This window comes from Labrus mixtus, chromosome 14 (genome assembly GCF_963584025.1).
Source record: "Labrus mixtus chromosome 14, fLabMix1.1, whole genome shotgun sequence".
NCBI classification, from domain to species: domain Eukaryota; kingdom Metazoa; phylum Chordata; class Actinopteri; order Labriformes; family Labridae; genus Labrus; species Labrus mixtus.
The window spans coordinates 22,507,406-22,530,915 of record NC_083625.1 but is presented as its reverse complement, the minus strand read 5'-3'; the positions used below and the strand labels follow the sequence as shown (position 1 = coordinate 22,530,915).

Genomic DNA, 23,510 nt, shown 5'->3' with positions numbered 1-23,510 from the left:
AGATCCGAAGCGTACTTCTCCCATATAAAGTTTATATTCACAATCTATTAACTATTAGGGCATATATATAAACCCGTCACGTTATTTTTTATCACATAAAATAATAGGCTTGAACGTGATATTTCGACAAATCCTACGCGGCGGACTAATACCACACTAGAATCGGGCTCGAGAATCTTCTAGAACCATGGTAGCAACGAGATCCCTCCTTGAGCTTCTGATTGGGTGAACGAATTGTTTGTTTGGCCTGCGATTGGTTGCCGTGTTACAGTAAGTAAGGGCTTGGTATCGTTTATGATTTTGGTGTTATAACAGAGATTCGACCTAAATACCGAGTAAAAGTCTTGTAACTTTATGACAATATCTCCTCCTTAACTGAATCTTTCATAACAAGCATTTCCCCTTTCTTATTGCTTGCTTATTGTAACATTAGGAAGTCGTGACTATGATTTAACGTGACATGCAGAGGGGTCGTGATCAGACAGGAACTCGGTTGACCTCCAACAAACGTGTCTGTTGTTAACAGATGGAAACGTGCTTAGTAAACATGTGCTAACAGCTGTTGTCAAGCCGGGGAAAGTAGGACAGGAGGAACCCTGCTTATACTGACCTAATTTCTTTCTTTCTCTCTCTATTCACACATCAAGTTTAGCCGAACTTAACACTCCTGCTTCATCATACCTAATTTAAAAAGCAGAATTAGCTGATACTGTTTATTCTTTTGGTAGATAACAAATTAAGTCTAGCAGGGGTGATTCTAGGGTCTGTTGGGGCCCTGGGTAAAAGATTCATTAGGGGCCCCTTCCAATGAATTTTACACTTTCTTTTTCCACCCCCACATGGATAACTCCTCTTCATTTTTCTTAATGGATACATTTTGGTTTTCACAGGAATAAAAGGCCCCAGGCCCTGAGCGGTTGCCTGCCTTGTCTGTTGACAAGCATCGCTCTGAAGTCTAGTCATAACCACATGGCTGTAAAGTCATGACCTTAATACTAAAAGTGATGTTTGAGAGAGAGGCCATATTTGGTAAGCTTAAAGGTATAGTGTTTCTTATTAAGGTGTTGATTCATTGACCTTAATTAACATGGCAGATGTTATATGAGAGGAACAGACAAAGATAAATGAGACTGGCTTATTCCTCCTGCTTCAAGATTTAAAACTAAACTTTATTGTCTATCATGACAGAAAATCAGCTTTGGTTAGAGGCTCAAACGACATAAAAACAACCACACCCATTAGACTCTCAAACCAAAAGTGCCATAAGTTAGTAAAAGCACAAACAATACAACTTTTTATTGTCCCCAGTAGGAAATTTGTCTTCACATCCTTTGCGCAGTTGGTACACAGATAAACAAGAAGAACACAGGAAGAAACACATGAACAGTAATCAAAAGCAGCCAAGGCAACAGTCAGCGTGGCAGCTTGTTAAGAGCTCCAACAGCCGAGGGGACAAAGTTTATTTTATTTTCAACGTGTGCTCTTCCAGGTCAGATTCCTGAATCCTGGAAGTGATGTTTGTGACAGAGGCTGTATTTGCTCAGCCTAAATGTATCACTTTTCATGTCAAGGTGTTTAATCATTGACTTTAACAAACGTGGCAGATGCAAAGCACATGAATAAATCATGTTTCTCTAGCCATGTTTAAATGCATTTTGCAGTGGGAATAAAATATGTCTCTTTTTTGGACAAGGGTACTCTGAAAGGGCGGCGACACGGGTGGTGACTTTACAGCTGCACGGCTGAAAAGTCCTGAGAGTTGGATTTGGGTGGTGCCGGTGATTTTAGCTGCATGTTTGAAGTTTTTTCCTGCATTTTTCAGTGAGAAAGTTATACCAGGACAGGATGCTGAATATGAGGAGTGGTTCAATTAGTTGTTAAATCGTCCTCTCTGACAGCCTCCTCAGGAGAAACATGTGCTGTCGGTCTTTCTTGTAGAGGCAGTCTGCATGCTGTGTGAAGGACAGGTGGTAGTCGTGGATCTCAGTGACCCAGGTTCCTTAAGACAGCGACCTGTTCCACCACCTGCCCCCCCTCCAGCATGAGCGGCCCACAGACAAAAATTGTGCACAGAATCTCAACTCCGTCTCCTTTTTAGTTTAGAAAAAGATCTCATAGAGCTCTGAAATTAATCTCAGATTTGTTCAGATTGTGCTGTTAGCACACTGGTATTGAAATGTCTCCCTGCAGCTGCCTCTATGTGTTAGCCTGAAGAAACTGGAGTGAGGCTGAAATGAGAAGAATCTGCTTTTTTCTTCTCTGGAGGTGAAGAAGAGTCAGATCTGACTCGTCATCACATGTTCAGAGTTTTATGAAATATTAAGTTAGTGAGAGTCTAATTCTGCTCATCATGGAGCACAAAATGTTTGCAATGATAGACAAGACACGACATAGTCACTGGACATTTTTTTTCTTTACATGACATAAAGGATTTCTCCCTAGCTTTGTAGACATGTTACTTTGAACAGCTCCACTGATTTCAAAGTTGTTGTTTTCTGTGCCTTTATTCAGAGACAGGACAGTTGATAAAGGCAGAAATCAGGGAGAGAGAGAGTGGGGAGTGACATGCGGGAAAGGAGCCACAGGTCAGATTCGAACCTGCAGCATCTGTACATGGGCTAGCACTAACCACGAGACTAACCCCGAAATGTAGGTCTGTTAGACTGGTTTCTATCTTTCTTTAGTTACACTTTGAGTTAACCTGAAGGTAGTGTTGTAGTCAAGACCACACTAACCGAGACTAAGACAAGACCAAGACCATAAATATCTCTGAAAAATCATCATCTTGTGTTTAGAGGGCGTGTCTCTAACTTAGACCGTAACACCGGGAAGGTTGTGGCCGTTATTTGTTCTTTTAGAAAGAGGCGTTTTCCTTCTAATCCCACAAAATGACGTGGAAAAATACCTGATTCGTGACGCTACCTGAAGGCATGCTGAGTGTTAAAGGAATAATTATCTGTCAATCTTAAGTCAAGCAAGGTCTTGTTCTTGTTCAGGAGGGAGCATAAGTCTACATTGGATATACATTAAGGCTCAGGTGAGGCTATAAAGCCCTCAAAGTTAAACACTAAATGAGATTTTATGCCCCAGTTGATTGTTGAAGTCAGTCAGACTCGTGTTTTCATTTGGAAATGATGAATTTTAAGTTGGAAGGAACGGTAACAAAGGTCAATGTGTGATGTCAAGGTGGATATTACTTTGGACTCGTCAGCTGAGCTGTCTGAGAGTTTGTTGAAGTGAAATGAGTCATTCAAAGATGCAGCAGTGTCCTTCTTTTACATCACTGAGACTACAGGGAGACACTGAGGACCACTATCTACGGGGAGCCTGAAGGGACAAAATAATATGAGATTAATTGTGATGAACAGACCTAACTTTTTTTCATATCACTGACAGTAATAATATCACAATGACTGTTTTTTCCACTCTCGTTCAGCCCTACTGAGATCTGAGTCAGTGGTCTACAGTTCTGTTCTTGTTCCCCTCACAGACTTTGGAGAGTATGTCAAGTTTTCAGTTTGGTCAAACTTGGACGTACAGAGAGCTGATTTGTAACAGGGTGGGACATTACAAAGGGTAAAAGCTCAGATGATAGTCTCTACCCTACTGGGATCCTATTTTAGGGTCACAGATATGATAGCAGTCTCAAAGTCCTTATTTATGTATTTGGGTCACAGCACTCCCTTTCCCCACCCCTGCAGCACGCTGTCACATGACACCCATCTCGTGATGCAGCATGCAGCACTTTCCAACACAGAGCCAGGCGTCTGGCTGAACCAGTTCAGCCTCTGAGGAATGTGTTTGTGTAAGTCTGATGGCTGCACTTTGCCCGGCCCCTTTGCTGGGAATCATTACGACCTGACTCAGTGTTTCAGGAAAAACAACCTCCTGAGAAAGACAAAGACCTCGTTGAGTGAATCAGCACATGAAAAGACACAAACCTGGTACACACCTCTGATGATTAAAGAACACTCTGATAGCTCTCAAAGGCGTTACTAGCTGAGTAAATGTGCCTCTCGTCTTGGGTTGTTTTCTCAGCCAGGGTGATCGGAGCGGCTTGGACGGGACGCTCAGTTCCACGTCAACAGGTTACACAACAACACATCACACCGGTTACACTCCAGTTTGCTCCAAGAGTTTCTTAATCAGTGTTGTCTCATGTTGACATTGAAGTGATTGAACAAAGACTTCCAATCCTCCTAACACTGCTAATAATGAGTGTTTCATCGTGATGTGTGGTGTGCTTTGTTCCTATAGAATGGATCTGGTCAAACATTTAGGCGGCTGCCACTGTGGAGCGGTCAGATTTGAAATCTGGAGCTCGCCAGACCTCCATGTTTTTGACTGCAAGTATGTTCATTCAATTCAAATTAAAACCTTGAACTACAAAATAAATGTCGTCAGGACATCACAGTCGGAAATCAGGGCGAGTGAGAGGGGAATGACATGCAGGAAAGGAGCCACAGGCTGGATTTTGATGCTTTTTGAAGTAAAGGGATGTAACTGAGTCGCTCCTTTTTGTTCTTCAGCTGCAGCATCTGCACCAAGAAACAAAACCGTCACTTCATTGTCCCGAAGAGTCGCTTCAAAATCTTGCAGGTAGCAAACAAAAGCCTCAGATTTCTCAAACATTCAAGTTTAAAGCGCTTTCAGTGAGTGTGTTTGATGTTCTTTTTCTCTTCCAGGGGTCGGAGAATCTAACCACGTACACGTTCAACACCCACGTTGCTCAACACACCTTCTGTAAGACCTGCGGGGTACAAAGTTTCTACTCTCCTCGCTCCAACCCCGATGGATATGGTATGAGCCGTCACACTATCCTCCCTGTGCTGTAAACAGATTTCATCACAGAGCGGTGTTTACTCCAAACTAACCTGCTCAGTCGGCTCTTTAAACACACGCATTGTTGTTTATGTTATAAACAGAAATGTTGTTGTCACAATGGGAGGTTAACGGGCGATGATGGATGACAGAGACATCGAGCAGACAACTCTGCTGTAAAGGAAAACACCTTAAAATCATGTTGTTGTCTTTGTCTCTAGGTGTTGCCCCACATTGTTTAGATCCAGGGACTGTCCGCAGCGTGACGTTGGAGAAGTTTGACGGAGAGAAGTGGGAGGAAACTATGCAAAGTCACAAGACCATCAGAGACATGTCCAAACCTGTCCAGAATAGTCCTTCAGCAGAGACGCACAGCTGAGAGAACCAGAATAACTGCAGAGAGAATCAGAATAACATCAGAGAGAATAACATCAGAGAGAATCAGAGTAACATCAGAGAGAATAACATCAGAGAGAATCAGAATAACATCAGAGAGAATAACATCAGAGAGAATCAGAATAACATCAGAGAGAATCAGAATAACATCAGAGAGAATAGCATCAGAGAGAATCAGAATAACATCAGAGAGAATAACATCAGAGAGAATCAGAATAACAGCTGAGAGAATCAGAGACACACTTCCTGTGATAGAGAATCAAACATATTTTAATCAGCAGGACATCAGAGACATGGTAAATGGTCATTTCAACAATCATTAGTGTTGGTTCATCTTTACAGTGTCACGACTGAAGACAATAAAAAGCTTCTCTGTCACGTTTACAAGTTTCTGTCAGCTTCATTATCAAAAGTAGAGAAAATATCTCCAGGCTGCTTTAGCTGGCCCTGTTCCCTGTTCAGACTGTTCACTTTGAGACGCGATATTTACACCCCGTGACGTTCCACATTCAATGTGAATGCTGCAGAAGCGTTATGGGGGGGGGGGGGGGGGGGGGGAGTGATCCCTCCTCTGTGCCACCTTCAGAGGTAGTAACAGAGGCGGGGGCTAACGGTGCGTTCCATTTACCTCTGATGTCAGAGCCGCGTTGAAGCAAATTAGACAAGCAACATGGACGCTTCCAGGAGTACCTTTGACATGTTCGCTTTTACCAGACGATATGTTTGTGCACAAACATTACATGACAACATGTTCATAGATAGAACTTACATGATACTATCGGTGTGATCGATTTAATGACACTAAAAGAGAAACTAATCTTCTGATAAACAGAAATGTTAAATGTTTATTGTTACTGTTGATGCACCGAGCAGAGCGGCCATGTTGGATTTGAACTCGGGCTACTGAAGGTTCTCAGAGTTTACATGTCAGAATTCTGAATTAAGGGGGCGTTCCTGATGACGTATCAGAGCGGTAACACAGATTCCGACTTCCGAGATCAAATGGAACGCACCAGGAGACCAGATCAGCTGAGTCCACGGGGGAGTGCAGCGCTTTGTGTGTGTGCATGTCTGACTGTGTGTGTATGTGGAGCTCCCGCTGTGCTCTCTGCTTCTACAACAGCGAAATGCAATGTGACCTCACAGACTGGGACGAGAATATGACGCTGCTGCAGAACCAATATGAATTTGTGATGACGGCTGAGCTTAGTTACGGCACTTTTGTGTAGAAAGCAGTCTGAAAAGGGCTTGTAAGAAATCTTTGTTCCCTGTGAGCAAATCAGCTTCGACCATGTGTAAACAGCCACTACATTCACTCACACTACAGTTTAGTAGTTCTACTAGTAGTAGTTCTAGATGCCTCACAGTGAGACAGTCAGCTCTTGTGGTCGAGCTAACTTCATGGATTTTAAGACCATTTTATGTGACAAAAGGTCCACTTTCAAAAGAGCGGAAACGCTGGTGAAAAAAAGCTTTAAAAACGTCAAATTAGTGGTATTGAAACGTTCTAAACTTTGACTGTTTTCATTACAAAATGTTTTTTTTTTGTTCCATCCTCCCGCAGTATTCATCAGACAAACCGTAGGACACAGTAACAGGGATCAGTGTAACAATCAGTGTGTGACGGTGAGATGATTCAGTAAATCTTCAGATTCTTGGGTCCTTGTGGGATCGTCTGGAAAGTGTTTATGAACATGTACCGAGAGAAAAAGACGTAGAGGTGACGAAACCACAGGAGCTGAGAGCGATGGCAGAACATGGCCTCCTGTAGAAGAAGAAGAAGAAGAAGAAGAAGAGGGTTAAGAGGTTCAATCAGCTCAAATGTCAGAAGTCATTTCACAGCCCATAGATGTCAAAGTCTCTGATGCTTCATCAGAGTCGGCTTATTGGCCAGGTTCCTCTAACTCCTCCCCCAGCCCACTCAGAGAACAAACACACCTGAAACTGGCAGGGTCCTTCAATTAGCAAGTGCCCTCCTGAGGGTCAGGCTGTTGCAGAATCCGACCAGAGACAAACGGGACAATCACCCTCCCCAGCCTCTCCCTCCATCCTGGCATCAAATCACCATCAGTGGTGTTCATCAAGTTTTACGTCTTTGTTTGTTGTAGTCTGTCCTACTCCATGTTCTGTGTTTGTGTGCATTGTTTTGCATCGTCTAGCACTCGTACTGCTCTCACATTAACACAATTTAAAAACAAAACACCAAGCATTAGAACCGGGGGAAGGAGAGGGGCTTTCAGTCAGTCAGCCTTTTCTCAGGAGACTGGAACGTCATCCCGCTACTGCCCCCTTGTGTCCGGCTGTCTGTGAATCTGTCCTCTGCTTTATAACTTACTGACGCCTGATGTGCTCCTGCTGTAGCTCACTCAGTGTGTTTCATGTTTCCTCATGTGAATTGTGTTTATTTTATGAATGATCGTTGCCTGCATGATGCTCATATTTGCACGTAACATATTCTTTAGAAGGCTACTGTCTGCATGCATTTACTAAAACCTGTGTAACGTTGTAGTTTGTTATGTTTGTCTAAAGCTGCTTCTCGTCTGTCCTGCCTGCTTTGTGTATTTTATGCCTGTGGCTACTTATTCCAATACTGTCATGTTCTTTCTCTGTGTAGTTTTTAGCGATGTTTGGGTAATGACGACGTCGAATGAGAGTATGAAAGTGTCAATTTCGGTTTCCTCACAAGAGCCCAAAAAAGGAGAACTTCTTGTTTCACAGCTCGTCTATTTAAGTCCTTTTAAACTTACTTAAAGGAACATTTCTCTCTTGTGTTTCTCTGGTTAATCCAGAACACTAACATTAGGCTTCAGGTTTTAAATGTTAATCCCCTGACTCTTCTGTCCATGTTGTACTTAGATACATTTTCCCCATACGCCCGCTCTGTTTCATGTAACAGATAAGTAGAGGTTTGGATTCAGTCCTCTTTAATTACCCTGGCTCGTACGTAGCCCTGAGAGCCGATAACACAGCTGAGACTCGAGGGCAGCAGCCAGCTGACGGGAAGCTCCAGGAAGGAGATGTATTTCCTGAAGAGCCCAACGGTCTGCAAGGAGAGCAAACAGTAGCCTGTGGGGGGGGCAGACAACAGAGAGCCAGTTAGCTGTTAATATGTGAAAGACTCGCCTCAGGGGCAGACAAAGAGGTCACTGTTCCAGGTTGATCATTACTTAAAGAGGACATATCATCCCCTTCTCCACCTTTTCAAACAGTCCCCTGTGGTCTAAATGAAACATCTGTTCTGTGCTTTGGTCAAAATATAACATGAATCAAGCACCAGAGGAGGTTTGTGACCCTGTATAAACCAGCTCTCTCAGAACGCTCTGTTTTGGTGTGTGTGTCTCTTTAAATGTAATGAGCCCCCCCTTGAGTTTTCCCCCGTAGACATCACTCCTTCGCTAGCAAGAATAAAAATGGCAGACATGTGCATAAGTTGAGATACCAGGGGAGGGGAGGGGATTTTTTTTAATCAGAATTTTTTTTTTTACCAGAATCCCCAACTGTGTTGTTCAGTGTCTTGTTTACTTTAGGACAACTTAATGGGAGTTGAGGAGCCTGTGATGGATGTTATATTCATAAAAGTTTCAGATTATAGTACAAAGCACAGACTGCCCCGTGCTCAGTGTTAACCTTTGACCTGTAGCTGAGGCTTAAAGCGGTTAGTGATGAGCAGCGAGTCTTGCTGTTCAGCCAGGTGAGGAGGCTTATTATAATCACATCAGGCCTGAGTCTCTGCCGCCTCACCTGGGGTGGCCTCACCTGAGTCTCTGCTGCCCTACCTCACTCCAACAGGTGAGGTGTGAACGGCCGGCAGTAAATAACTGAAGAGAGCATTTAAAGACACACCTGCTGTGTGTGAGAGGGCTCGCTTCAGTGTTCACCACATGGCAACCTGCATGAGCATGGACTCTAGAGAGGAGGGGGCGGGGCAGACAGCTCTCTACAATGTTTTTAATTTGGACTGCAGTACCCACTGTAGTCAGAGTTACTTATTGGTCCGTTAGGTACAGTGTAATGAGTGATTCATAGATTCACATTAAGACTCATAAACTCCTCCTGTTTGAATCTACACTCCCTCAAAGATAGACTAAAAATGGCGGTTCATATCCATCTTTGCTTTCTGGTTATTTCTTTGTTTATCTTTTGTTTCCTGTTTCTTTTCTGATTGGATGATAGTTACCTCCCATTCTTCAACTCCATCTTCGTACAGTTTTCAGACATTCGACACCAATCAGAATAAAAAAGAACAAAGGAAGAAACTAAGCAGATATTTGGTGTTCTGCGTTGTAAAGAAACAGATTTTCAAACCTTAAATTTAGTTAAGTGGGAGCACACATGACAAAGCCATCAGCTCATGTTCCCACCAGGTGGAGAGACATGAGGCAAGCCACACTTTCGGCCAGTAGAGGGCGCTGTGCGCTCACAAAACATGCTGCATGTTCAGTCTCTCAGAGTGACCACAGAGGCGGTGCTTCTCATTAGGTCATGATATTTAAGTCACGTTTGATTGTGAAGCAGTCTGTACATTTCATTTAAAACGCACGTCATGTTTACTCCGTGTCTTTTTACTTCCTCACCTCTTTGTACTTCCTCACCTCGTGAAGCCTGAGTGGACTTGGTTAAACTTTGAGACTTTAACGGACATGTTTGGAGAGAGTAACCAGTAAATCTAACCTGACCACATCACGGATGTTTCACCTACCGTCTGGTATTCGTCCAGTGGAGGCGAGATGGCTGGAAGTGGAGAAAAGAACAAAGTTAAGCACTGAAAATGTCAGGGATGTATTCATGTTGACATTTCTACCTTCAAATATGTTTAGTTTTTTAGACTTATTACAACACCACAGAAGACGTAAACGACAGCACTCCCCCACACACAGGCCTCGTTCAGCTGCAGCCAGACTTCAGTTACATATTGGACGTTTTCTGTGTTTGTGTCACGCTGATGACTGCCTGATCGGTCTTCCAAAGTAGCAGGATTTCATATTCTACCTTTCTACTGTCACTATACTTCAGGTCTCGGTGGGGAGACTTTGTTTTCCTCCATTTCTTTAAGCAATAGATGTTTAACATGCTGACTAAAACAAACCCACTAACATTTGGCGCTGCAGCTCGGTGAGACGAGTGCACAGCCCCGCTGGCTTCCAGCCTAATGGGAATCACATCTTATCAACAGACGAGGCTCACAGACGACCATGAAAGACTAACAATTAAGGCGCGGGTGCAGGACGGGGACAGTGGAGTACACTTCACAGTGCAAAACACTTTTTTTTTTTTTTAAACCAACAGTCTGATGAAACTCGCTCGGTTGTCCTCTCCAAAAAAACAGATCTGCCCTCCCACCTCACCACTTCAGGGACAGGATTTACTGCAGCTCTCTGGGAGCAAAGCCGAGAGCCTCTGAGGACTCTGTTTGGATGACCTCTCAGCTATGTAACAGACCGACTCTGAAAAACATGCTCTGTGTGTGTGTGTGTGTGTGTGTGTGTGTGTGTGTGTGTGTGTGTGTGTGTGTGTGTGTGTGTGTGTGTGTGTGTGTGTGTGTGTGTGCGTGCGTGTGTGTTTGTGTGCTCTTGTGGGGGAACATTTGGAAGGATGAATGTTGATGTGAGTCTGAATGTTCTGCATATTCCAGGACACAGTTTTATGAGTTTGGAACCGGCTGCTTCTCAGTCTGCATGGGTACGCCACATAATGACCTCGAGAGGATGGCATCTTTCTTTCTGCTGGAGGATTTAAAAACATGAAAGTGTGCTGTTGTGACGAACGTTCACTCGGTACCTGACAGCTTTATGGATGGCTCTGTGATTGGCGTGGCCGCTCACGCCTCTTCCATCGAAGGTCAGCACCTGAAACAACAAAATCTCTCTCAGTGTGTGGGAGAGAAAGAGCCCGGGCATCTAAAAGTGAATTTAAACACACAGACTCCAAAAGTCTAAATTCTTCTTGTGGGTTAGTGGAAGGGTTTCAGAGTGAGACTGCGGACCTTCTTGGCAGCTTCCAACGGATATTTAAAAGTGCTTTTCTGTGCGCATGCTCGCACACCAGAGGACGCAAAGGAACAACAAGAAGCTGGTCAACGGGAGAGAAGGAACAGACTCCACCTTTTCTTTGTTTCGACCAATCAGAGGTGGGACAACAAATCAATACCGCACTCTAAACCCATTCCCCTGCCAATAGGACGCACCGCATCACTACCTCATGACTTCCTGCATGAACGAGGGAAGCTACTCAGCAATAGAAGAAGAAGACAGCGAGATGATGACGGACAGCGGTGAAAGAAGTGAAGAGATGAAGCGTGATAACTGACACCAGGCTGCTGTCATCCTGCACTTTGACTTTTGATTCTTCAGTTCATCAGATATCCTGATGCATCTTATGCCGTGTTCAGACCGCCGTTTGAAGCCGCGATATTGACGTTTCGCCTTCAATCTGAACGTCCCGGAGGCGTAACAGGGGGATGGCGTGATCCCCCCTCTGTCCTGTCTTCAGAGGCGTTACAGAGGAGAGACGGGATCAGCTGAACCAGCAGTAGAGCGCTGTGTGTGTGTGTGTGTGTGTGTCTGTGCATGTATCTGGAGCTCCCGCTGTGCCCTGAAACGCAATATGACCTCACAGACTGGGACACCAACATCACACCGTCGCAGAATTAATATGAATGCACAAAGACGTGATGAAGGCGGAGCTTAGTAACAGCAATTTTGCAAAAGTACTAAAAAGAGTGGCAGAGTCGCTGCATCGTGGCCACGTGTTTGGTGTTGGATCGTGTTGTGAGTTACCCGGCTGTTCCTACGGAGGAGGAGTTTTCTATCATGACCATATCTTTGCCATTATGCATTAATTCAATCTCTAAAAGTCCTCAACTTACTGGTAACTTTAAATCCCGTCATTCTTGGCGTCTTGTTAGAAGGTAAAAACAACAGAATAAAATGATCCAGAGTAAGGATGATTCATGTTTGTAATGTTCTGTTTGTATCACTCTGTTTTGAGCATAACGATGATGAAACCAGGAGAGGATTTTCAGGCCTAGCTTTTGGTCGGGAGGTATTTTTTCCTCTGCTGAGCCTGACAGGATGGGAGGAGACGCTGTGTTTGTTTATAATCTTTGATAAGAAAAAGAGATCAGCGACTGCAGCGTTAAAAGAACCCGGCTGTACGTCCACATCTTCTCCCCCCCGTCTCTCTTCTCTCCATGTGCAGAGCGACCGGATAGGAATTCTTTGATTCTAAATGATCCACATTCCCATTAGCTAATAGTGCAGAACCACAATGAGGGCGGATAAGAATCTCTCTGTAAACACGGAGACTGAATCCAAACTTTCAGAGAGACCGTTTCCTGTGATTTCAACGAAGCACGGTCTGAGCTGGAGCTAAAGAGGCTGCGGCTGATGGGGGTTATTACGCAGACCACAGTGACCGCAGACTGGGAAAACGAGGGGGGGGGGGGGGGGGGTTTACAGAAAACGACAATGCTTTGATGTAATGCATGTTGTTGTTTTTTATTTATTTTGGGGCTTTTTTTATGGCTTTACTGTAGAGACAGGACAGAGGGGAGAGTCGGGAATGACAAGCGGGAAAGGAGCCACAGGTCGGATTTGAACCGCCCGCTTGGAGGAGTACAGCCTCTGTACATGGGGTGCACGCCCTCAGCCACCGGCGCCCTGATGTACTGTACATTTTTTAACCTTTTGGTTGTGAATAAGCATACCATGTTAAAGGAGTGATCCCGGATGTGGTCCAGAATAAGAGAAGAGACCAGTGAGACGCTCCATTCTGCTTTGGGATCGTCGGGAAGTTTTCTGCAGGGCGGACAAAGAGAATCTGCTTTAATCGACGTACGACTACAACCCTGTGAAACTGAAACACAACAACACATCGTTAAGTCACATCATGAGTCTGCCGAGGCGGAGCAGTCTCTTCCTGCACGCTGCACATTTAACCCTGCGTTTGAAGAAAGGCTGTAGAGGAATGCAAACACAAGGGAGTGATGGGAAGTCCGGGGGTGAAGGGTCAGAAAGCCCCCAGCGTCATGTTCCTCTGAAACTACAGCCTGGAGGAACCATGGAGGGGATGGAGCTGACATCAAACACCACAGACGGCTAGTGCAGGCTCGGTCCTACCACACATGCATGCACTTGCTTTTAGGCAGATTTCTTTATTCTTGCCTCCTCTAAACTCTCCTCAAACCAGCAGAGAAAAAGAGAGAGTGCCAACATAGTTCAAATGAAGAATCAACTCCTGAGGGCGAGAGTTTGTTCAGCACCGCTCCTTTCTCTGCTTTAAATGTAACGCACCAATGACATGTTGCTGTACATTTAAGGAAGCACATGGGTGCGTGTGTGTGCAGCATTAGTATTTAAATAGGAGTTGCCCGAGGTGGGGTTAGGTAGCGTGGTGTGTCAACAGTCGTTCCCCTCCCCTGGCCTCCTAACAATGAGCCGGGACAGTCGAGCTCGCAGGGGGAAGTGATGGATTAGGCCACAAATCTATTGGCTGCCAGTGATGTGAGGGTGAAGCTTTCGTGTGAGGGGTTGGGGGGTCGGAGGGGTGGAGGGTCGGAGGGTCGGGGTTCACAGATAGTTTAAAACTGTTTGTCATCCAGTGAATGCACCGCGGTGACACCAGCGACACATCATAAAGGATTATTGTGTGTTGGTTTTTTCATCGTATGATGAGTATGTGAAGTGAAATTTTTGTAAAACGTTATTATTGGACAGCACTTTAATCATGAGCCTCATTCACACCTGAAAAATTCCTGACATTTCCTGCTGAGCGTCATGTGTGAACACAAACAGCTGAATGTTTCTATATCACCCGGAGTTTCTCCTCCAGCCTCCTCGGATTTATTCTGCAGAAAGTCAGAGTGAGCTGATGTGAGAACTCAGCAGGATATAATCAGGAGAATTCACCTGGAGCGAGTGGGAGGGGGTGGTGATGTTTATTCTCTGTGATCGCTGCACGACCATAGACTGTCTGCACGCCACCTCTACCATCTCTGTGCTCTAATGAACCTGCTGCATTATGTTTCCTGTTCTCCAGTATGTTCTTCTCCACTCTTTAGTTCAGATTGAGATTCTGTTCTACTACATGTAGCATTGATAGAAAGACACATCTTCTCATTATAGCGTCGTGTAGCGGACTCTGCTGCTTCGTTCTTTTTACATCATGACCTCCCGCCTCCCCTTCTGTCTGACAGGGATAGTCTCCAGCTGTGAGGTGCATGTGTGAACAACCAGATCAGGAGCATTTCAGGGGCAGTCCTCTGAAATGCTCTACAAACTTTCATAAGTGCATGTATGAACACTACTCTAAAAACAGGGTTAGAGATTATTTTTGGGACTGCTTTCCTCAGATATTCAAATGATTTGACTTAAAACATTTCGGGAGAAAGTAAGAGTACACAGAGTGCAAAGAAAAGTGTGTCAGGAGGGGACATTAGATAAATAAAAACAGTGTCATTCAATTACTGAGTCTAAATGTGTAAATCACAGGCATCATGTTCTCCTTTCTGTCGGACCAAAAGCTGATCAAAACAAAAACTGGGTTTTGTGAGAATTGGGCCAGAGTGCATGAATATTTAGAATCAAAACATCCTGCTGAGGTCACAGCTTCTCCATGCTGCAGCACGGTCCCACTGCTGCTTTTATTCATTTATTATTTCTGACATTTCGCCTTCCAGCTCAAAACCCAAACCACGCTGCAAGGAGGAGGGTGAATAAAAAGAAAAATGAACAACAGATCCAAGACACCTGACCTTTCTCAGGCAGGATGTAGGCCGACTGTCAGCTTCGCCATGGCAACCGTGCAAAATGTCCTAGAGTAACCTCCCTGGCTCCCTCCTTTGCAGCTTTGCATGTGGACGTCTAATTGCTTGCAGGCATCTGTATGCAGTGGTTGAACTTTGGCCCAGTAAGGGGATTCTGTGTGTGTGTGTGTGTGTGTGTGTGTGTGTCAGAGAGGGCTTGTTTAGTCTGGTCACGTGGACCACAGGCCTGTGAAACTGCCAGACTTCTGTCCACACAGTCAGATTATATGTCCTGCTGCGAACGGCTGAGATGCCACTGCAAACTGACAAAACGCCCACAATATCCCCCTGTAACAAGGCAGCAACAACTGTGCTAACAACACCAGTACACACACATGTTGAACTACAATGACTTGGATATTTGTAGTTTCAGGTTTTTGCAAATATTCACTCGTGTGTTGAGGAGTGAAACGTCATGAAACTAACCAGGAAAAGAAGCTTTCTGGGGTCGAAAAAGAGCAAGGTGATAAGATGACACCAGCTGCAGGGGTCAGCTTATTGGAAAATCAACTGTTTGACTGGGCAGAGACCAGTGTGTGTGTGGGTGTGTGGGTGTGTGTGTGTGCACTGGTGACAAATGCGTCCAGGATAAAAGCACAGCCAGAGGTCAGCCGCGAGGCTGGAACATCTCTCCACTTCTTACTGCGGCCTGCCATGTGTGCATAAATCAACCAGGACTATTTGTTTTTTTTCTGCATCTGATCAATACAGATTTAAAGCCCGTGTGGAGACAGGATGTCACTGCATGAACGCTTAGTTTACACCCCTGTAGACAATGACCACTAAACAACTTATAAAGTGTACAAAGTAAAACGAGTGTAGGTTCTTCTCTAAAGTACGACACCCTGCCGAAAAAAAAGAGTGAAATAATAAAGGTTATGAAAGAATCGAGGTGTGTGTGTGTGTGTGTGTGTGTGGGGGGGGGGGGGTTCAGTGTGATGGATAATATCATGAAGAGGTGGGACAGTTGGATTTGTGCAGTGAGCAGCTCTAATGGAGTCCAGGGAGCAGACAGAGGTCAGGCCGGTGCAAGTGGAGAGGCAGCGGAGCGTGCTCAGATCCAGCTTGATCACAAAGGCCCCAACATGCACTGGGGCCCCAGATACTGTCAACACAGCTGTCCTATTCAGCGAGCATTAGAGGGAAAATCCTATTTTAAAACAGAATTCACGTGTTACTCCTGTTACATTACAGGCCGCAGAGTCTCAGATCACAGATCTGAACGGGGCACGAGACCTTTGAGTCCACGGTGAGGGTCCAGTCAAGTCATTCTGCTGAACAGAAGTCGTTAACGTTAGACGTAGCACTGAGACATGTTTGACTTGTTTCTTTCTGTACTCGATTAAAGTGACTGACTATAACTCACAGTGTAACATCACGAGCTCCATCCACTGTTTGTCAAAAGTATTTAAAATCAGCATTGTTTACATGAATGTCTTCTTCTACAATGTCATTGCCTGCACAATCCTGTGTATCTGGATGCGATGCTGCCCCCTGTGGCTCAGTGGAGTAATGCGACAGGATTTACAGGAATGTTCTGTGCTGTACATCACGTCACATGCATGAAACAGCACGAACATGGAAACCGCTCCACAACACAACTACACACCAAACACTCAGTTATCAGCGCTATCCTGTTGCTGTCGTTTGCTGTGCAGGGGCAGCAGGCCGAGGGTAGCGGACTCCAACAGACTCAACAGACTGATTCGCAGGGCCAGCGATGCTGTCAGGGAGGAGGATGCTGTGTTGTTGTGTCATCTTGGATAATGTCTTCCGCCCAGTACAGGACGTGCTGGTCAGACACAAGAGAACATTCAGTGCAAGACTCATCCCCCCACGATGCACCACAGGACGCTACAGGAGGTCATTCCTGCCTGTGACCTTGAGACTCTATACCTCGTCCCCTTTGAGAGTCTGACATTTAGACTGAAAATGTCCTGGACGTATTTAACCGTAACAACAGGAAATATCTCCACTGAGTTGTGTTTACTTTAACCGTGCAGTCTGTAAACAGGTCTACAATTTGTTCAGACTCTGATTGCTCTCTTCCTGTAAGAGGAGGATTTGCATCACTATCTTTTATAAATGAACTGCAAGAGTTCTAAGATCGAGTCTGGTGCGACATCGAGCAGCGATTCAAACTGTAAAGACCGACACTCCAACATCCCGCTCTCTTCCTGGCCTGTGTTTGCATAACAAGGACAATAGAGAGAAAGATCTTGAGCGCTCAGACTCTCAGGATCCGCTGCTCTCTGTTTAGTTCTCCGATAGCATCATGTAAAAATGTCAGTTCCTGATCCAAGGAGCTCACTTTTATAGCTTCTGTGCTTGTTTTAGGGCTCTGTGTTATCGTCCATGCCTACAATGAAAGCCTTCAAAACACCAGAGATTTGTTTGGAGATCAGAGCAGCGAATGATGTGCATGAGCCGCACTAACCTCCCGTCTTTATTGTCTTTCACTTTATCCGTCTCAAGTCTGAATGGGTTTGTGGGGAAACCAAACAAACAGGGATTTTGTTTCTGTTTCCCACACTACAGCAGGAGGACAGACTCACAGCTGCAAAAGCAAGATATGCCAACTCTGTGGATCCAAGATTATTCCCCCTAACTCCTCGACTGTTACCTTTTCCTCAATATCTAAGCAGCAGGGTTCAACCAGGGCAGCTCCAAGTCAGGAAATAAAGTAAATAAAAAGTTATGAAATTAGAAGACTTGGACTTAAAGGTCACATCGTAAACATGCTGACCTATGAGAATGAGTTTTTAAAAGAAACTACAGATTCAGCAGACCTGACGTTATGGGGAAGACTTCCAGAGTTCAAGAGCTGCCACTGCAAAGTGTAAACACTCAATCAGTTCTGTGTTTAAAATGTGAATGAGGAACCGATTAAAGGTCACATATTCTGTAAAATCTACTTCACCATGTTTCTCTAACTCTAATATGTGTCTCTAGTCTGTCTACAAACCCCCCAATGATGAGAAAAGTCCATCCTCTCCATCTTTTGCCTGCTCCACTTTTCAGAAAATGTGTGCTCAAACAGGCCAAGATTTTCCCTTCATGACATCACAAAGGGCAGTAACCCCTCCCCCAGGTGGGTGACACTCCCACAGCTAGGTGTTTGTTCTGCCCTCTGAGTCTGCCTTCTCACTGTAAACAATAGGACATGGAGTGGGAAAGACAGAGACACCCAAGTCCTTCCAGAGAGGGGGCGTGGTCAGACACAGCTCATTTACATATTTAAAGGTACAGACACAGAAACAGCCTGTTCTGAGCAGGGCTGAAATAGAGGGGTTTATAAACATGATCAAATACAGGATCAGAGTGGATTTAGAACAAGACACTTCACACATGTTTTGGGGAGCTCTGAGACTTATTTACACTGGTTGAAGAAGAGGAGGAGAATATGTGACCTTTAAATATAAAAGCTTTTTTTGAGATGTTTAATGGACACTGAGTATTTCTTAGGAGCTAAAGTTGACAAAAATAAACTGAGAAATTGATAAAGAGACTCTACAGTTAGGAGAAGAAGTGTGTGGTACAGTTATAAAAACTTTCATTGAATCCATGTGATTTATATCAACATGTTAACGGAAGGGAGACACAAACACACCGAGTGAAATTCAATAAACGTAGTAATATCGGCACATACGTATCGGAGATCAAATGAGCCGATACTGAAAATCACATGATTTGCTATTTTTGGCCGACATTATCGGGCGGTCCGTGAATCCCTCGGGCTTCGGTCGTAATTAATTATGTGTTTAAGAAAGCGTCTTTCTAAGCCCCTTCATAGTCATAATGATGAAATCTGTATAACTCTGTATATAATATGGCTCAATCTGGCTGCCACAGACTTTACAGAATCGATATCGGTCTCGGTGTCCTCGATAAGTCGGGCTCTGGTTTCTATTAGTTTGAAGTGGTTGGGGTGAAAACTTTCTTTGTTCATAATAAAATGAGCAGAGAGAAAAGAAGGAGAGGTCAGGGGTGTTCATCTGCATGTACTCAGGGCAGAGAGGGTTAAACCAAAGTGTGGTTAGCCATGTTCAGACACACAAAGAGGAAAAACAGTTTCGGAATGACCTACATTAGCTGTGCTCAGAGGATTGCCAAAATTTATCCCACAGTCATTGGCAGTTGGCTTCAGCAGACATGGACAAGAGAGGGAGGAGTGGGAGGAGAGGGGGAGAGGGAGCCTGGCTGTGTGAGAGCGGGGCTGGGGCGCTCAAAGTGCTGATTAGGTGTGTGTTTTGGGCAAACATGAACCGAATACACAGAAAGGGAAAACGGGCTGCACTCCAGTTCAGCAGAAGTGCAGACAGCACCGAGATCAAAGTTCAGCTGTTTTCTGTGTGCACAAGAATAGAAAACTGGGAAGTCTGTGCATTTGAACACACACACACACACACACACACACACACACACACACACACACCCACACCCACCCACCCCCCCCCCACCGGGCCGGCTGTCAGCTTATTACTGCAAGTTCCAGGTTAGTGCCAGAGTTCATACAGCTCTCCTGCTGAGCCAACATGTAGGGACTCATATGTAGGCGGCCCCGTGGTTCTTAGAAACTCCAAACATTTTCAAGGAAAGCTGGAGGGCTGATCCAGAGAAGAGAGAGAGAGAAAAATCCCCCCAAACTCCTTAAAAACATCACCTTTTTTTACCATGACTTTTTCCTGTAACTTGACCTCGCCAATCGCCAGAGCCAGGAGACGGAGAGTCTTACAGCTGCGTCAACAACCAAACAAAACGCAGCAGCAGAAATCAGAGGATCAGAGGAAGTTCTGCCTTTAGCTGAGTTCACTGCTGAACTTGTAATGAGTATGGTTTAAATGATATAATAATAAACGTTATTTATACAACATCGCAGTTTCCGAGTGCTTCACTGATTGAGCTCACTTACATACATAGCAACATAAATCACCTCAAGCAGCATGCATTCAAACACAAACACAAGTGAAACACACAGACAGACCGACTTAGAAACATGCTGACCTATGAGAATGAGTTTTTAAAAGAAACTACAGATTCAGCAGACCTGACGTTATGGGGAAGACTTCCAGAGTTCAAGAGCTGCCACTGCAAAGTGTAAACACTCAATCAGTTCTGTGTTTAAAATGTGAATGAGGAACCGATTAAAGGTCACATATTCTGTAAAATCTACTTCACCATGTTTCTCTAACTCTAATATGTGTCTCTAATCTGTCTACAAACCCCCAATGATGAGAAAAGTCCATCCTCTCCATCTTTTGCCTGCTCCACTTTTCAGAAAATGTGTGCTCAAACAGACCGTTTGCAGATTTTCCCTTCATGACATCACAAAGGGCAGTAGCCCCTCCCCCAGGTGGGTGACACTCCCACAGCTAGGTGTTTGTTCTGCCCTCTGAGTCTGCCTTCTCACCGTAAACAATAGAACATGGAGTGAGAAAGACAGAGACACCTGAGCCCTTCCAGAGAGGGGGCGTGGTCAGACACAGCTCATTTACATTTAAAGGTACAGACACAGAAACAGCCTGTTCTGAGCAGGGCTGAAATAGAGGGGTTTATAGACATGATCAAATACAGGATCAGAGTGGATTTAGAACAAGACACTTCACACACATGTTTTGAGGAGCTCTAAGACTTATTTACACTGAGTTGAAGAGGAGGAGAATATGTGACCTTTAAAGGCATTGAGTGAAGTCTGATTATCTTTAGGCCATATACAGACACACTGAAAGAACAGCAGATGTTTCTATACATCATTCATGGCCTTCCACTGTAAGAGAATTAAATATTTAAATCAGTATAACTACAGTTTGCTTTGCAGTGAAAAGTCCTTACAGAATACTTCCTCCTATGGTACTCTTAAATTATAAATCAGTTCATGCCGTGGCGCCGGTGACCTAGTGGTTAGTGTGTTCGCAGCATGTTCAGAGGCTGTAGTCCTACAAGCAGACGGTCCAACCTGTGGCTCCTCTCCCTATACCCCCCATCTACCAAAATTTCCTTACTTCATTTCAAAATAAAATCAGGCTTGAATTTAAACAGCAAGTAAACCGTACAAAAATTCATAATAAAAGCCTAACAATTTTCATTTTTACGACACTATAATGAGAATATTTGTCTTTCTATCAATGCTACGTGTAGATGAACAGAATCACAATGTGAACTAAAGAGTGGAGAAGAACATACTGGAGAACAGGAAACATAATGCAGCAGGTTCATTAGAGCACAGAGATGGTAGAGGTGGCGTGCAGACAGTCTATGGTCGTGCAGTGATCACAGGGAATAAACATCACCACCCCCTCCCACTCGCTCCAGGTGAATTCTCCTGATTATATCCTGCAGAGTTCTCACATCAGCTCACTCTGACTTTCTGCAGAATAAATACGAGGAGGCTGGAGGAGAAACTCCGGGTGAAGAGAGAAACATTCAGCTGTTTGTGTTCACACATGCAGCTCAGCCTGGAAATATCAGGAAGATTTTCAGGAGTTTTGTGCAAGTGTGAAAGCAGCTATTGTAGTGAAAATGAAAGGCTGTGATCTATGGTCAACTCTCTTTTTGAGGGGACTGACAGGCGGACACCCTAAAACATAACTGCTATAAAAATGTAGCACTATACTTATTCATTGAGTGACAATTTAGTGAACAAGTAGCCTCAGTTTGGATTCATATTTATAGAAGTGTAACAGCATCTTTAACCCACCAGTATAACATATTTCTTGTTGTGATGATGTGTTGAGTGTCTGCGGCAGATGTTTTCTTACTTGTGGTCTTTTATGGTGACTCTGGAGTCAGGTATCCCCAACACAGCACAGCTGTTGAGAAGTTCCTGTTTACGCAGAGCTCCTTGATTGTAGTAGTTTCCTGTAAAACAAATGAGAGCATATTAAGATATAAATGTGCGGTACTGTACAGATGTTACTGAATCAAGTCTAAATTAGGTCAGTAGGTTCTGTCTGGGAGCAAATCGAAACATTCTCAAGAATGTATACATCACATATTTTCACTGACTCTGTAATAATGGTCCTGTAAGCCAGATAATCCTGAAGTCCCATGATGTGAGTACATCTTGTGTACACAAGTTAGATAAACGATAGCAGCAGCAACTCGGGGTTAAGTGTCCTGACCAAGGACACATCGGACATGTGGCTGCAGGAGCTGGGGATGGAACCCCGGACCTTTAAGTTGAGAGACGACGACTCTACCAACTGAGCCACAACTTTTTTTTTTATTTACAAACCATTTATTTATAAAGCTAATTTCATTAGAGGGAGGCTCAATATGCTTTGCATTGAGGTTTAAAACACAGGAATACAAAAATTAAAAACACTAAATAAATAATTAACCAGATAATAACTTGTGTGCATACAATAAAAAATATTTATCTTTTTGGGACTTCAGCAGTTCCTTAATAAAAAAAAAGCCTGAAAACTGCTGTGGGAAAAAAAAGTCCGAGTTTTGAAATTTTATTTTGTTTTGATTTTAATTTTACACTGGCCCTAATCGCCTTCCGTAGTTTCGCTTCCAGTTACAAGCTATGGGTAAAATATGTTACTCAGACCAGCCAGCGTCAGTTAGCAGCAAGTTTTAACTAAACATGTCTTCCTAGTGACTCATTAAGTTTATGAATCCAAACAATGGCAGGCTGGCACCTTACCTTCAGACAAACAGAGGAGATGAACGTCCGCTTTTAATTCAACCAGTCTTATAATCGTTGGCGCGAAGAACATACACTCATCATCCGGGTGTGCAGTCACAATCAGAGTCCGGATATCAGCGTTCAATACGTCTTTAAACGACTTCATAAACAATCGCCGATGCCAATAATATATGCATTTTATCAAAAGCAGATAGGACAATACTACAAAGACAACCAGGTAAACACTCATTATTTTGACCGTTACCGTAAACAATCCGTGTAAAGACGAGAGCGAACACGCAAATGGTTCCATGTCTGAAAAGCAGAATGCAGATGACGTATATAGCTTTTTCACATTCAAGCCTCCCCTGAATACTCAAATAAATATAACAACTATGAAGGATAAATCTATAGCTTCACATTTTAGCCCCAGCGTTTTAGTGTATTTGTATCTCTTGGACTCGTCACTTATTTGTTTGACTTTACATTAACTTATTGGGCGAAGAAACGTAAATATACGACACTGAATACTTTTCTGGCGTGAATAAATACAAAATACGTGAAAATTAAATAGCAGACTCATGTGTATTAAGTCACATTCGTGTTTTTAAAGGGGGGAAATTACATACACCAGGAACATTACAGTGTTTGGGGGAATATTTAGCGGTTACACTCTGTTTTCCTTACAGGGACATAACAATAAAATAAAGAAAATATTAACTAATTAATTGAACGAGTAAATTAACGGCCCTGTAACTATTTTGATGTCACTTTTGTAGTTTGCCTAGTGTAAATAGTTTCAGCACAGCATTTGTGTGCCCTTTAAATTAAACCGAGGTCCAATCGTTTATTTTACCC

General features: G+C 43.9%; 3 protein-coding genes across 5 annotated transcripts in view; 1 reads left to right on the top strand and 2 right to left on the bottom strand.

The window, feature by feature from the left end:
* The window catches only part of trpv1 (transient receptor potential cation channel, subfamily V, member 1), a 127,076-nt gene that overhangs the window by 55,984 nt on the left and 47,582 nt on the right, over window positions 1-23,510 (bottom strand). The gene's annotated exons all lie outside the window — the stretch shown is intronic.
* cenpv (centromere protein V) lies at window positions 130-5,604 on the top strand. Of its 3 annotated transcripts, none has more exons than XM_061056252.1 (6): window positions 183-270; window positions 4,039-4,088; window positions 4,258-4,350; window positions 4,530-4,599; window positions 4,686-4,800; window positions 5,043-5,604. In XM_061056252.1, exons 3-6 carry the CDS (start codon window positions 4,259-4,261, stop codon window positions 5,198-5,200), a joined length of 435 nt encoding a protein of 144 aa, XP_060912235.1. In that variant the 5' UTR covers window positions 183-270; window positions 4,039-4,088; window position 4,258; the 3' UTR covers window positions 5,201-5,604. The 3 variants fall into 3 exon arrangements, with proteins under 3 accessions (XP_060912236.1, XP_060912235.1, XP_060912234.1); XM_061056251.1 differs by lacking the exon at window positions 183-270 and adding an exon at window positions 3,575-3,944; XM_061056253.1 differs by lacking the exon at window positions 4,039-4,088 and having other exon boundaries at window positions 130-270.
* On the bottom strand, window positions 5,467-23,502 carry pigl (phosphatidylinositol glycan anchor biosynthesis, class L). Its single transcript, XM_061056239.1, has 7 exons — window positions 22,671-23,502; window positions 21,778-21,877; window positions 12,923-13,013; window positions 10,996-11,063; window positions 9,917-9,948; window positions 8,150-8,283; window positions 5,467-6,982 (listed from the first exon to the last, which is right to left on the bottom strand). Exons 1-7 carry the CDS (start codon window positions 22,963-22,965, stop codon window positions 6,854-6,856), a joined length of 849 nt encoding a protein of 282 aa, XP_060912222.1. The 5' UTR covers window positions 22,966-23,502; the 3' UTR covers window positions 5,467-6,853.